Consider the following 15,584-nt stretch of genomic DNA (forward strand, 5'->3'; position numbering starts at 1 on the left):
TACTTTTAGAGGCTTGCAGACTAGTGTGTGGGGTGTATAGCTACGTTATGGCCATACTGGCCTATGTTGTTGGTTTCCTGAAGCTTGTGAACTGTTTGATGTATTGTATTGATATATACCTACTTTTAGTTTTGGTATAGATATCATGGTGGCCTCGACAGCCCAATCAGGACTTCTGTGCTAATTGGCTATTTATTTATATGATCTCTTGGGAGTAGCTGTTTCTTTTATAGATTAGTTGACAGGGGCGTTGCCGGCCGATGACTTAGTTTTAAGCCGAGATCTACTTGTTTGATTTCTTGATTGCGTGTGGTTGCCATGCGCTAGTAGCAAATGGTTCAGCAGGATCGGCTCGGGCTTGAGTTTTGGCATTAGGAGCCAGTTGCGCCCCTCGAGTTTGGGGCGTGACAATATGATTGCTTGAATGTACAATTGAAAAAGGGAGATTTGACAAGAGTGTAGAAATTTATTACAAAAGAATATGATGAATTTTATATCCACCAGTGAAAATGGGTTGTGATGTTCTCGTCTTGTTCACAAAGCATATAACCTTATTATCTTACAGCAACTTGATTCTCTGAGAGAGTGCTTAGGATCTTAGTGAAGTCCAACCACCAACAGGAACCCCAAAGAAATGAACTTTTGCCTTAACATCAGCCACTGCAAGAATTGCATATAGTGCAAAGAAACTTCAATGTACACCGGCTTTTTTCTGCACTATGCTTTCAATTCTACAAACCAATTCAAATTTTGTGTCAGATATGTTCCTACAGAACCACTGAAAAAGTGGGCAATGAAAAGTAAAAGCTCATTTGCTTCTGGATACGATTATACATACCTCCCTCTAAGCTGATGAACACCCTCGAGAACGTCCAGTGCTTGCTGTACCTTTGAGTTTTCTAGTTTATCTTTGTTTTCAAGTATTAAGGATGAAAATCTCAAAAAGGTGACAAGTTCTACTTCAATATCTCTTAGTTGTTGGTCTATATGCTCCAGAAACTCCTCGTATGAAGATACCCCCTTTAAACTATTGATCCTGTCGGCTTCCTTGGACATGTTCCCACTTGTTGATACCTCAAGATTTTTCAATTCATTATCAGTTTTAAGGTCTGCATTACCATCATAGGGAGCTTGCAATTCTTGACTATCATCTAATTTTATAGTTTCCAGGTCAACGTCTTCATTTTCATCTGAATTGTCTGCATTATCATCCTTTGGAGATACTATTCGGACGGGACTTGGAGCATCATCTATAGCAATCTCAAGATCTAAAGCAACATTTCCAATCAACTGCTTCTCCCTCATAGATATCGCCTGAAAATAGAAGACGTCGTGAAAAAGGAGCAAAAATATACACTCCATCCGTTTCAATTTGTTCGCCTTACTTTCCTTTTTAGTCCGTTAAAAAAAATGTCTCTTTCTTTTTTTGGTAACTCATTAATTTCAACCTTCTCCCTTATTTAATTTCCTTGATCAACCACAATAAAAAATGTTATATTTATTTTTACATCAAAAATGTTTTGTTTTTTTTCCAAATTTTTGCAGGTGAAGGAAATTTTAGACTCAATTGAACACCAAAACAAAAATTACCAGTTTAGGTCCTTGGGGACTTATGATTAGTTATACCACTGATTTGTTAAGTAGGGATAGCAATCCTCATACCCACCCTACAAAAGACTATAGCATAACAAGAATTTGGAACTTATCCCTTCAGTTTCGAAGAAAGTCTTCAAGAAGACAATAAAATAAGAAAAACAAGAAGCAGCTCCCTTCAGTCATAACAGAGTAGGTAGCCTAAAAAATTATTGCTTTACACAAAACTGCCGAATTATTCAACTCTGCGCGTAATGTGATCAGAAGTATCATTTTCTATGGTACAGATGTCATTTGATTTGCCAACATCCAGTAAACTAAAGAAATACCCCTCTCTGAAAAATTAATGAATAATTCTCCTTTGATTACTCAGTCGAGCCGTTACAAGAGATGAATTTGTGTACTTAAAAGAACAAGCAATGTCTGTAATCAATGATCGCATATCACCAGAAAAGAATCAAAGACATGGAGAATTAAGACATCCAGTCAAAGTCTCGGGGGGTTTCTTTTTATGACAACTCAATACCATAAGACCATTTTGATTGAAACAACTGTATCAGCGAAACACTTTATGGTATCTGATGTTTGAGCAACAACATTGAACAGATATAAGCACCCAGTAAGGTTCTAGAACAAAATCTTTAAATCCTTTCACATGAGGAAAGAAGCAAACCACAGAAAGGAATGCTTCCACAAACAACCAGCTTCAAATTCTCCTTAAGGCACCGTTTGGAGTAGGGATTTGAATCGATAAAGTTTGGTGATGATATTAATTTAGTATTGATAAGTTCCAATAAGATTTTAGATCTTGAATACCATAACAACTTCCTCAGCTGAAGGAAAGCAATCACCCAAAGGAGAAAACTAAAAGATATCCAACCATACCTCATTGAGCTTTGCTGCAAGTTCATCGAGCAATTCAATGCGACTCTTTGACTTCTCCATGGCTTGCATAATCTTCTTCTTTTGAAAAAGTAGCTCCCTGGCGTCATTCTCCTTTCTTGTTCGAACACTAATGGCTGCTTGTCGCCGAAATCTCTCTGCTGCTTCAGACAACCGAAGTAGCCTCAATCTTGCATTATTTGCTGAATAGCCAGGATTCTGATCAGTAAGAACTCAAACTGTTCAATAAATCTTATGCTGTCCATAGAATAATTGAGCAAAATAACTAAGGAAACAGAAACAGAGACGCACAGACATTATTGGATAAAAGTGATCCAAGAAGAAATTGCAAAACATAAAGGCAAATTCACCAAGTTCATGAAATCTCGCATGTAAATCCTCAAAAAAAGTAATTTGCAAAACGTAAAGGAATATTCACACCCAATAAAGAAGAAATCATTCTAAGGTACAAACTTCAACATCTTACACATCATGTTTGTAAAATCTCACATGTAAAACCTCGGATTATAATGTGCTAAAGATAAAACCAAATTCAAACAGAATCCACCACTAAATTTGACACCCAATAAAGGAGAAATCAATCATAACGCATAAACCTCACAACATCTTACACACCATGTTTGTAAAATCTCACACATAAATCCTCAAATAAGTAATCTGCAAAACATACAGGCAAATTCAAACGGAACCCACCACTAAATTCAACACCCAATAAAGGAAAAACAATCAAAGTTACAAACCTCACAATAATTCATACACCAAGTTCGCGGAATCTCACATATAACAATAACAAAATACCTAGTGTAATCCCACCAAATGGGGTCTAGGGAGAGTAGAGTGTACCTCCACGAGGTGGAGGTAGAGGAGGTTGTTTCTCGGAATGCAAATTCAAACATAACCCACCACTTCATTCGACACCCAATAAAGGAGAAATTGATCAAAGATACAAACTTCACAACACCTTGTACACCAAGCTCGCAAAATCCCACATCTAAATCCTCATATAACAATAACAAACTACCTATTGTAATCCCAATGAGGTTTGGGGAGGGAAGAGTGTACACAGACCTTACCCCTACCTCGTGGAGGTAGAGAGGTTGTTTCTCAGAATGCAAATTCAACCATAACCCACCACTAAATTCAACACCCAATAAAGGAGAAATTGATCAAAGATACAAACTTCACAACCCCTTGTACGCCAAGCTCGCAAAATCCCACATCTAAATCCTCATATAACAATAACAAACTACCTATTGTAATCCCAATGAGGTTTGGGGAGGGAAGAGTGTACACAGACCTTACCCCTACCTCGTGGAGGTAGAGAGGTTGTTTCTCAGAATGCAAATTCAACCATAACCCACCACTAAATTCCACACCTAATAAAGGAGAACTCAATTAAAGATACAAATTTCACAACATCTTATACACCAAGTTCGTAAAATCTCACATCTAAATCCTCATATAACAATAACAATATATCACGTGTAATTCCACAATATAGTCTTTGGGGAGGATACCTTACCCCTACCTCGTAAACGTAGAGAGATTGTTTCCGAAAGACAAAATTCACACACAACCCACCACTAAATTCAACACCCAATAAAGAAAAATCAATCAAATATATAAACTTCACAACAATTTACACACCAAGATCCCAAAATCTCACATATAAAATCCCCAAATAAGTGATTTTACATAAAATAAAGCCAAATCCAAACAGACCCATCAAAATTATGGAGACAAAAAAGAAATAAAACCCATTTAAGATGAGAAAAATTAGACAATAAACTACCTTTATTTCTTGTGCTTTGTGCTTCCTTATGAAGATGGTCTAGTTGTTCTCGTAGCTTCTCTGTATTTAAATTATTTGTACCAGAAGCAGCTAAATTTACCATTTTCTTCGGAATTTTCCATTGAACAAATCCAGAAAAAGCAGAATTCAGTATCATTTTTTTATCTTCTCTACTCTGTATCTTCACAAAGAGGGGAGCTGATGAAATGCAGAAAAAAATTTCTTATAACAAAATTAATATAAATAGTACAAGAAATAAACAAAAATTTGCTTTTTCTTTTTTTTTTACTTCTCAAGTACTATTTCGAATGAACCTCCCCGTGCGTGATTTGAATTTAGTCTGACTCAATAAATTTGAACACTCATGGGAAACCTCAAAAAAAAGGGTTATATACTTGCTTAACTATTTAAATTATGCTACATTCTTTAATTACATGTAAAGTGTCGAAAAATTATAAAATTTTAGGCATGTTTTGGTTAAGGAGGTTGTTATATATAATTAGATGAGATTGATTATATATTTTAGGGAAAAAGGACAAATATATAGTAAATGGTATGTAGATACCCTTCGTCATACTTTTGGGACATTGGTGTCTCTGCCGTCCAAAAACTAGATCATATATGCCCTTCACTCTAACGGAAGACTAAATAGGGACACATGGCGCAATCTTATCCGTTGATTCGATATTTAATAAATGTACGGGTCGGTGGATTAAGTATTATGACATGTTGTAATGTCCGTTAGTATAAATGGTATATATGCTCTAGTTTTTTTGACGATAGAGACACCAATGTCCCAAAAGTATGACGAATGGTACATACCATTTACCATGGTTCAAGGATATATTTATCTTTTTTCCCTATATTTTATGTGGTTGACAGACTATTTAATAGATATTTGAGAGTACAAGTAAAAAGAATTCAAAAATATGAATTAAAAGTGTCGAAGAGTAATATTTATTATGTGCTCGAATTCTCAATTGAAAAATATTATAGTTCAAGTGTTTAAAGAAGAGTCACATTCTCAAAAGACGCACTGGTCTTTTCAAGAAAGCTCAAGAACTCGAAGATCAAGTTATAATTTTTTTACCCAATTAATATTGTTTGTTTTTTTCTTTTTTAAAAAGTTACTTTTTAAAAGACAAGTTGGAGTCTTGAATTTTGAGTTTTAAAAAATCAATTAAATATATATAATTAAAAATTGATTAATAAAAAAGTATCTATTTAATAATAATAATCTACAATTAATCTCTAATTTTTAACTTTTAAATTATCAACCAATTAAATAGAATTAATTTAAGTTTTTTATTAAAGAAAAAATGTTATTGTTTAAAAAAATTGAAATGGTTCCACAGATTTATACTCACAATTACTCTGGAAAAAAAAATTAATGTCCAACGAAAAAAGAAATAAATAGTTAAAATATAAAAATGAAATTAGACAGCTATTTATTTATTTTGGTAAATAAATGATTTTATTACCAAATAGAAATTACAAAATAGAAAAGCAAGCGGGACATCCCTAGACTTGCATCAAATAACTAGCTTTCAATCTTAACTATCAAGTCTTTCACTATGGTTAGCAACATCATCAATCAAACTGCCTTACACTAAACAAGATATGCATTCAGGGATTGGAGCACCTGATCAAGTCTTGCCCATTTTCTTCCTCATAGATGCACCTCTTGAACAATCTTCCTCACCAACATTCTAGGAGTTCTGATTATTTACTTGAAGATACGTTGATTCCTCTCCTGCCACACAACATAAACACTTGCAGCCACTGTCATCCTGTACACCTTAGCTCTTGCTTGTTTGCCTTTGCAGTGAGTATTTGCCCACAACACTTCCTCATCCCATCCTCGAGCCTCTCTCTGTATATTTAACCAGTGTAAAATCTTTTGCCACACCTGAGCTGTGAACATACATTGGAAGAACAAGTGATTATGGCTTTCATCTTCAGCTTCACACAACACACACTGCACCACTTCTACGCACCCTATGCAGCCAGTCTATCCCTTGTGAGTTGCCTTTTTTGCAATGCTAAGTACAATATAAAATTCCACTTTGGGCATGCGATATTATTGCAGATTAGTCTTCTCCATTCAATCTTCTGATACTCTCCCCTCAGAGCTTTGTGCAATTTTTTGATAGAGAACTTGTCCATCTGCTTGATATACAACTCATTCCATTCAAAGTTTCAAGTTGTTGATGCATTTGTAATATTTTTCGCACCATCCAAGAAGCTTGAGGTGCTTCTACACCCCATAAGGCCCCTTGCTTCCCATAGTATTGATGCACCCATTTCACCCATAATCTATCTTTCTTAATACACCGATTCCACAACAATTTGCTTATTGCAGCCTTATTCTATAATATTTAGATTCATAGAAAATTAAATAAAAATTTAGAAGATAAAAAGATTAATATCATTGGAACATGTAGGAAATAATTTTAAAAATTTGAATAACATGCCTACAATTTGATATTGAAATGATTAAAACATTTTAATTCTATGCTTAGTATCATCATAATCATAGAATTTTTCCAAGTTATATTTTATTTTAATATAACAATTACATTTTCTTATATCTTTACAATTCTTACAGGAGGATAATATGAATAGGATGAGAGTATTTATGATTTTGAATAATTTACAAAAAAAATATTATTGTCAAATTTAGAAAATGAACTAACCTTTCATAGTGATTTATTTACATAAATATTTTATGATAACATATCAAGGTGCTAAATGTTAACATTCTCTAAAAAATAAAATAAGACATGTCATCACCAGAAATGTGATCAAATCTATCTATAATAGGCCAGACAAAAGTTAACATAATAGGAGAGGTAAAAGTGTTACCTGTCAGCATCACAAAAATCGTCAAATTTTTAGCTTTCTAAAAAATAGATATTATATATAATAGGAGAGGCAAAAGTATCACATATCAACACTCCAAAAGTCGTTAAACTTCCGATTTTTGAAGAGTATCTTTATCTATTTTTGAATTCAAGATGACAATTATATTTATATAAAATCAAAATGTTGTAATGTGTGCAAATAATTAAATATTTTTAATAGTCTCTGTGCAATGCGCGGATACATATACCAGTTGAGTTTAATAGAAGGTGTTTGCTATATGACGGGTATTGGATTGTATATTGGGAAAGTCTATTTATGTTGGGCATGCAAGTTGATTCAAGAAACCTCAAGAACTCGAACTAGTTTAATTTTGATATCAAGTTAAATTAGATTACTAAATCATTTATTACTATGATTTTTGTTCGATAAATCGAGGATATATCGAAGTCGTTTTTATGCTATAAACATAGTAGAAGATTTTGTTAGTTTTGTTGCAAAGTGGAACTTGCCAAAGTGGGAGTTTTAGGGGAAAAAACTACTTTGAGATTTGAAATTTATATATTTTAACGAGTAATAATAATTCGATCTTTTATTTGCCATTGAACTCATAATCTATTTATGTTAATGAGTTTGGTGTTTCTTGTATGTATGTATATATGTATTTGGTGAGTTTCATAGTACATATACAAAGTTTAAACAAAAAATATTAAATTCTTCCGTTAGGTTACATAATAATATATTTATTATAGATAACTAAATCTACATAACTTTGTTTAACATGACGAATAATGATAATTATGCATTTTTTAAGCATAGGAACATTATTAAAATGACTTCATTTCTTTTTCCCAAATTCTTATTCTACTAATAATGATAAAATTATTTAATTATTTGAGCAAATCTTACTTATAGAATTATTTTATTTTATTCTTATTTCACGAAATATCCTTCTCTATTAGTTTCTTTATAACTTATTCAATTGATAATTCATTATAAAATAACAAATGTTAATAGTAGATTACATAACAAAATATATTGACTTAAATAGAAAAACTCTCTAAAATTACTTATACAATTCTTTTTTGTGTGGAACCGTTATCTCCCACTTTTCTTACTTTATTTTTTGGGCTTCAAATTCTATAATTCATAAGCTCTTCATATTTAAAAATAGATGACTAAAGAACAAATTTCGAAGTTAACTAAAAAGACGATTGATTAACTTGAAAATAAAAAAAAACCGATTAACAAATACAATAATATCCATGTTCATGATTAATAGTATTTCATTACTTACTTTTCTAAATTACAATAACTATAACATATTTCGTATAACTTCATAAATTTTTTTTAAAAAAAATAACATATACACGGATTTTATAACTACCCTCTCAGAGAATAAAATAACTCCTCCATTTAGAACTTGTTTAAGAAAATGTGGAAAACAGACCCAAATTCTCACTCAGTTCAAAACGATCAGAAGTATAAGTAAAATCCAGAAAAGCCACCATTTTGTTACATCGCCGGTGGCCGGAATCAATGGCATCTCCGACGATTCAGAGATCAACCCATTTATCATCTACACCCACATCTTCTTCATCTCCCCTTCAACGTCTCTCAACTTTCAAAGACAGATCCATCAATCCCACCCCTACTGCTACCGTTACTCCTACTCCAACCTCCGGCCTTACCCCATTCACACCTGCCTCTTCCCCTCTCGATTCCTTCACTTCCGATCCCATTTTCTCGTCCTTCCTATCCTCTGACTTTGATTCCACACGTTTCTCCTCCGCCGCACTTTCCTCCGGTTCTACCGCTTCACGTATCGAGAAGCTTCAAGAAGGTCTCCGTCTCCTTGACCATCAGCTTCGTCATGAAGTGCTTACACGTCATCATGATTTGCTCAATCAGCTTACTTCCTTACGTGCTGCTGAATCTGCACTTTCGACTCTTCGTTCGTCGGTTTCGTCTCTTCAGTCATCGCTCCGTCGGGTCCGTTCTGAACTCTCTGATCCTCATCAAGTAATTGAAGCGAAGACACTTCAGCTTTCGAATCTTCATTCAGCTACTGAGCTTCTTCAGTCGACAATTAGGACTATTCGGTTGTCTAAAAAGCTCAGGGATCTCATGGATTCGACTCAAGACCAGGAGAAATTGGATCTTTCGAAAGCTGCTCAGCTACATTTTGAGATACTATCGCTTTATAATGAGTACCATTTAGCCGGGATTGATGTGGTTGATTTGGAACTCAAGTGGGTTCTTGAAATTGGGCAAAAATTACGGGCTGAAGGGATGAAGGTTTTGGAAAAAGGACTTGAAGGTTTGAATCAAGCTGAAGTTGGGGCTGGGCTTCAGGTGTTTTATAATATGGGGGAGTTGAGGGGAACTGTGGATGGGTTAGTTAGTAAGTATAAGGCAATGGGAGTGAAGAGTATAACGACGGCTTTGGATATGAAAGCTATATCTGTTGGTGGCGGATTTGGGCCGGGAGGGGTGCAGAGAAGTGGGACACCACAATTTGGGGGAAGTGCAAAGGCGAAGGATGCATTGTGGCAAAGGATGAGTGGTTGTATGGACCAGTTGCATTCCATTGTGGTTGCTGTTTGGCATTTGCAGAGGGTTTTATCGAAGAAAAGAGACCCCTTTACGCATGTCTTGCTGCTTGATGAGGTCATGCAGGTGTGTGAATGCATCTCTAGTTGATATGAATTGTTTCGAATAAGTTATATTATATGATGCCTTTCTTATTTTGAGTTATTTGTAGTCTAAAATGGCATGATCACATTGAGCTTGAATATGTTGCCTTGTGTTGGAAATATAGAATTGGTTAAACTGCAAAATAATTTTATAGCTAGATAGAAGCAACCGAAGACCTGGTTTGAGCCAGCTTAAGTGTGTTGTCAGGACCTTCGCTAGAAAGGTTGGTTCCAAATGAAATATATATAATCTGAGTTAGTTACATTCAGGATATCTAAAAGAATACTCTATGGAAAACAATGAAATCATGGGAAGTACTGATAGACTGTCTTCACTACTAACCATTATGTATTTCTGTTTTTGATAATGTGGATATTCTTTTCCCGGGATCCTGATCCTGTGTTTGAAGGTGAGTAGTGAGGCAATTAAAAGGGAAAAAGTGATCAGTATAAGTTTCGCAGAAAAAAGTACAGTATGGCGAGTACTAGGAATAGTGAAATCTGATAGCAAGTAAAGGATAGTTTCTTCTTTTGGCTACCCCAGGGACCCCCAAGTTTCATGACTTGTGGTAGCATTGAGCTTGAATCTGTTGCCCCAATTTGGTAACTTAGGTTTAGTTAACCTTGATTATGACTTTATACCTTGCTTTGACCTAAGGGGATCAACTATGAACAATCATTTTTGGGATTGCATCAACTCTCTAGTTATAGCTTCATTTTTTGTATACGAGCTGACTCAGTCTGTCTTTTGTAATTTTTGCTTTTGCATCTGTTTGCTGCTATTAATGAAATCTACTTCAACACAAAAAAAGACCAACTTTGAGCAATTTTTAAGGGAGATTAGCTGATTGTGTCCATAGAGTAAAAGAAATTTTCATTCCAAAAGAAATGCAGATAACTTTATGCAGTTACATTTAAGTTTCCGAAAGCAATATTCTGTGGAAAACGATGAAATTAACTGAAATCATGCGAGGTAATGAGACGCTGTCAACTCCTCATTATGTTGTTCTGTTCTCGTAATGTGGGTCACAACAAGTCCTTTTGTCCCCAATTATTGTCCTGTGTTTGAGGGTGACTAATTTGATAATGAAAAGGAAACCATCGGTAATATTAAGTTAATCAGTCCATAAAATGGTTTCTGCTACCAAAGGTACAGTATGGTAAATTCTTCTTTTAAAGGAACGGTAAATCTGATAGAAAGTAAGGCTAACAAATCTGCAATGAAATGAGAAGTGCATTTGATCTGATTCCATGATCCTAAAGATTTAAATCTTAGAAAAATAAAATTTTGAAATGAATTTTTGCCGAATACTCCTCCAAAAATCTTTCCTGCCATATAATCCCTGTGTAATATAACTCCTGCATTGAGAGTGGGGCTGTCTTACTCCAACAATTGCTGCCTTGTCCTTTCACTGTGCAAAGGTCCACTCATCTGTTAGAACAAATAATGCCCTCTACCTACTAATTTACTTAATAATAGACTAAGAAACACAGTAAACTTTTATGTCTGGCTGTGCAACAATTTTCCATATTTCTTAGATAAACCAGTCTCCCATACTTTTCCACTCTATTTCCTCAAATTAATTGCATTGTTGAATATTGCTTGCCTACTTGGAGACATATATGAACTCATTGAATTTTAGAAACTAGATTAGCCTTCGAACCTGTTTGGACTTCGGAACCATAGAACTTTTGACACTCGCTGCTCATTATGAGGTTCACTTAAAATATAATCAGGTTATTTCTGGTCACATTACACTAAGATAATCAAACCTAATTATGGTTTTCATAAACGGTTAATGCTTATGCTCAATTGCAAATATATTTCCAAGAAAGACCAACCAAAGCTAAATGAAAAATTAAAGAGAGTGGAAGTAAGTTGTAAGATGATTAATGACATGAGGAAAAGCATGTTGGTTTTTTTTCCGTGGCTGCTTACATTACTACATATTTTTCAGGAAGGTGATCCAATATTGACAGATCGTGTTTGGGAGGCACTGGGTAAATCTTTTGCGAACCAAATGAAGTCCACTTTCAGCACATCAAGTTTTGTTAAGGAGATATTCACTCTTGGATATCCAAAACTCTTCTCTATGTTAGAAAACCTGCTTGAAAGAATTTCACGTGATACAGATGTCAAAGGAGTTCCACCAGCTCTCAGTTCAGAAGCAAAGGACCAAATGTTATCTTCCATTGAAATATTCCAGACTGCTTTCCTAACCCTCTGTCTGAGCCGTCTTTCAGAACTTGTTAATACTGTATTTCCAGTGTCCAGTCGTGGAACTGTTCCTTCAAAAGATCACATAGCAAGGATTATATCACGAATTCAAGAAGAAATAGAAGCCGTCCAGATGGATGCTCGGTTAACTCTTCTTGTCTTGCGTGAGATCAACAAAGTTCTGCTCCTGCTTTCAGAAAGAACAGAATACCAGGTACCGTTTTCAAATTTATATGACAGAACGTTCTTGGAAGAAAACACTGTTTATAACTTTTAAGAAGCAAAATTGTATATCATGAGCTCACTGTCTATCTTTATGAGTTATGTGATATCTGCTGTTTGGGGTATGTTGAACATTTGAAGCTGCTGTTTTACACTTGAATAATACAATTGCTTTTATTTGTTGAGTGGAAATGAGGGAGAGTTGCCAGTTTGTATATGAAGAATGTCGAGATAGGTCTGCATTTCCAGAAATTTAGAATCAAGTTCATTCATACATCAACTAGAAAGTGCTGCAATCAGGGGAAAGGAACAGGGTTAGGCCTAGGGGTGGAAGTTCCTCTAATTTAGCATGTCGTTATTTAGATTTTAGAGTAAGACCAGTATATTATAGCTAAGCTGAACAAAAAGTATCCAAAAGAGTTTGCTGCATGTTATAAAAAAAAAAAGAGTTTGCATTGATGCAAGTTCCTATGATTTACTGCAGATCATTTTCCATGAACCTCAAATGGAAGAATCTTTTTTCTTTTTGTTCAAGAAACAATTTTTTTTTTTATCGATATGATGCATCCAGTGGATGCAATATTGCAAAGTGAGGTTGACTTCTGCTAAAAACTTTTAAGATCCAACAAAGTCAAAAAGTTGAATTACAAAGTCATCTGCAGATTTCCATTCCCATTCCACCGAAACTTTTTGGTTTAATTACCATATTCCATTTTATTAGATGGAATTTGTGTTGGTCACAGCCAAGAATCTCTCCTTATCTTGTCAACCTGCTTTACTACGTCGTTAGAAATAGGAAACAAGGACATGAAGTAATTTCTCAAACTGTCCAGCACACTATTTTTCATTGTTAGTCTGCCTCCAATTGAGAGGAATAGCTTCTTCCAAGTAGCCAACCTCCTCTCAAACCTTTCTATAAACCCTTGCCAAACATTTTATTGCTTTATGTTTTACGTCAAATGGAAGTATCTTGAACAATTTGTTCTCACCTACTAATGTTTTCATGAACTAACCTAAAAAAATAACATACTTATCTATACAAAAAAAGAAATGAGGTTTATCCAAGGACCTACTACAATCACCCTAATTTGAATTAGTTCAGAGTACCGTTGTTTGATTTGATCACTTTCTCCTCGATTTACATTGGATGATATTACGATTCAAAGTGAAATGGAAAGTAATTATTTATGCTTTGCAGACAACTAGTTCATAATTATGGTGTGAACTGTGAAGAGGTAAATAAGTTTGCATAGTTATGTTTTTGTAACTTGAAAGGTATAGCGGAAGTTCTTGAAACAGGAATAATCAAAAGAAACTGATTGTTAAGCAATGCAATCACAGCACCCCAAACAAGAGAGGGAAAAAAGAAATTGCAAAAGCCTAAGATTTGTAAAATGCAAACACTGACCTCTAACTTTACTTTTTTCTGTTTATAATTCTTCTTTCCATCCTGTTCTTGCTCTTTCTCGTACTATTCTGCATTTTGATAAAACTTGTTTGTGGTCCTACATTTTCTGCTTGAAGTTTTTTTGATTCAACTCTAACTCGCCCAAAATGAATGTATTGAAAGTTTAATAGAGGAAACAGCTAGCAACTTCGATTAGGTTAATCTTTGTAAGCTATTATTGATACTCTAAGCTTGATGTCTTGAATGAGTAGAATTACTTTGATTACTAGAATTAGAAATGGTTGATATTCTTATTACTGAATTTTAGTAAGTACTACCTCTCTTCGTTTTCTTTTTCATTTCGGGGACAGGTGGAATTTTGCTCTCTCTCTCTCTCTCACTCTGTTCTTTGGCAACATATCGCAAATGATTTCCGTTGATTGTTTCTGTATTCTCTCAATAGGAGGTGGATGGTAGGGTCTGGTGATATCAATAATGTTTCCATCCTCGATGAATTGCTTTTTGAGAATTCCCTTACGTCATTGTCAGAGTAATTGAGTTAATTAAAAATTTAGATAAATGAATTTATTATCTAGATGCACTTCTACTCGAATTTTATAGATTTACTTTGTCTACAGATATCTGCAGGGCCTGAGGCACGACAGATAACAGGTCCTGCAACTCCAGCACAGGTGAAGAACTTTGCATTATGCCAGCATCTGCAAGAAATTCATACCCGCATATCATCTATGGTGTCAGGATTACCATCTATTGCAACCGATATTCTGTCTCCCGCTCTGGGATCTATCTATGGGGTTGCAGGTGATTCAGTGACACCACTATTCCAATCAATGCTTGATCGACTAGAGTCATGCATCTTGCAAATTCATGATCAAAATTTTGGTAGTCTCGGTATGGATGCTGCTATGGACAATAATGCATCACCTTATATGGAAGAGTTGCAGAAGAGTATTCTCCATTTCCGTAGTGAATTCCTGTCCAGGCTGTTGCCTTCTTCGTCAAATAGCTTGACTACAGGTTCAGAAACTATTTGTACTACCCTCGTGAGGAGCATGGCTTCTAGAGTTCTGATATTTTTCATCAGGCATGCTTCACTCGTTAGACCTCTCTCAGAATCAGGCAAGTTAAGATTAGCCAGGGACATGGCTGAGCTGGAATTGGCAGTTGGCCAAAACTTGTTTCCAGTTGAACAACTCGGTGCCCCATATCGAGCACTTAGAGCATTTCGTCCTGTTATATTCCTGGAAACATCTCAACTTGCTTCATCCCCACTTCGTCAAGATCTACCACCAAGTGTCATACTGCACCATCTTTACTCACGCGGTCCTGAAGAGCTTCAATCACCCTTGCAAAGGAATAGACTTACTCCAATGCAGTATTCACTGTGGATGGATTCACAAGGTGAGGACCAGATCTGGAAAGGCATTAAAGCTACACTGGACGATTATGCTGCTAAGGTACGTTCAAGAGGAGACAAAGAATTTAGTCCCGTCTATCCTTTAATGATAGAAATTGGTTCCTCTCTATCTGGGAATCGTTAGAGGAACTTTGAGAAAAATGCACAGCTCCAATCATCTTTTCTTGGTATACGCCATTCGTCACAATTTTTGTTTGAATAATGTTGTTATAGATTATGAACTCACAGAAGACCATATATTATGTTTCATTTCCCTTAGCCATGATTTTATTATATTTTCTTTTCCTTTTCACATTTGTAGTATTGCCCTGATAGTGCACAGATTCAAAGAGATGGATTATAGTAGTCAATGCCTCATTTTGTTCAAAACATGAAGAATGTTATATTGAATTTTTTGACCATCTTAATATTTTGAGATGCTCTTACTTTGTCTTCCTTGTCATTGTTCAATAGTCATATAATGACATTGCCCC

At 34.9% G+C, this 15,584-nt stretch overlaps 2 protein-coding genes across 3 annotated transcripts in view; one reads left to right on the plus strand and one right to left on the minus strand.

Annotated features, from left to right (window-relative positions):
* The window catches only part of LOC102599751 (uncharacterized), a 9,094-nt gene extending 4,596 nt beyond the window's left edge, over positions 1-4,498 (minus strand). Inside the window, exons 1-4 of one of the 2 annotated variants that reach the window (XR_001475104.1) lie at positions 4,289-4,498; positions 2,479-2,678; positions 839-1,314; positions 551-731 (exon numbers count right to left, since the gene is read on the minus strand). Coding sequence is in view for 1 of the 2 variants with exons in the window: in XM_015314650.1 (XP_015170136.1) it covers positions 692-731; positions 839-1,314; positions 2,479-2,678; positions 4,289-4,445 (873 nt within the window). In the remaining variant the exon portion in view is untranslated. Of the gene's footprint in view, positions 1-427; positions 732-838; positions 1,315-2,478; positions 2,679-4,288 lie in introns of those variants that run through there. The other variant, XM_015314650.1, reaches the window with a different exon arrangement.
* Positions 4,499-8,571: 4,073 nt separating this feature from the next.
* On the plus strand, positions 8,572-15,518 carry LOC102600086 (conserved oligomeric Golgi complex subunit 5). The gene is made up of 3 exons (XM_006359945.2): positions 8,572-9,829; positions 11,805-12,278; positions 14,312-15,518. The coding sequence occupies exons 1-3, from the start codon at positions 8,690-8,692 to the stop codon at positions 15,233-15,235; spliced, it is 2,538 nt and encodes an 845-aa protein (XP_006360007.1). The 5' UTR covers positions 8,572-8,689; the 3' UTR covers positions 15,236-15,518.
* Positions 15,519-15,584: the final 66 nt, after the last annotated feature.

Source organism: Solanum tuberosum, unplaced genomic scaffold (assembly GCF_000226075.1).
Source record: "Solanum tuberosum cultivar DM 1-3 516 R44 unplaced genomic scaffold, SolTub_3.0 scf00312, whole genome shotgun sequence".
NCBI lineage: Eukaryota > Viridiplantae > Streptophyta > Magnoliopsida > Solanales > Solanaceae > Solanum > Solanum tuberosum.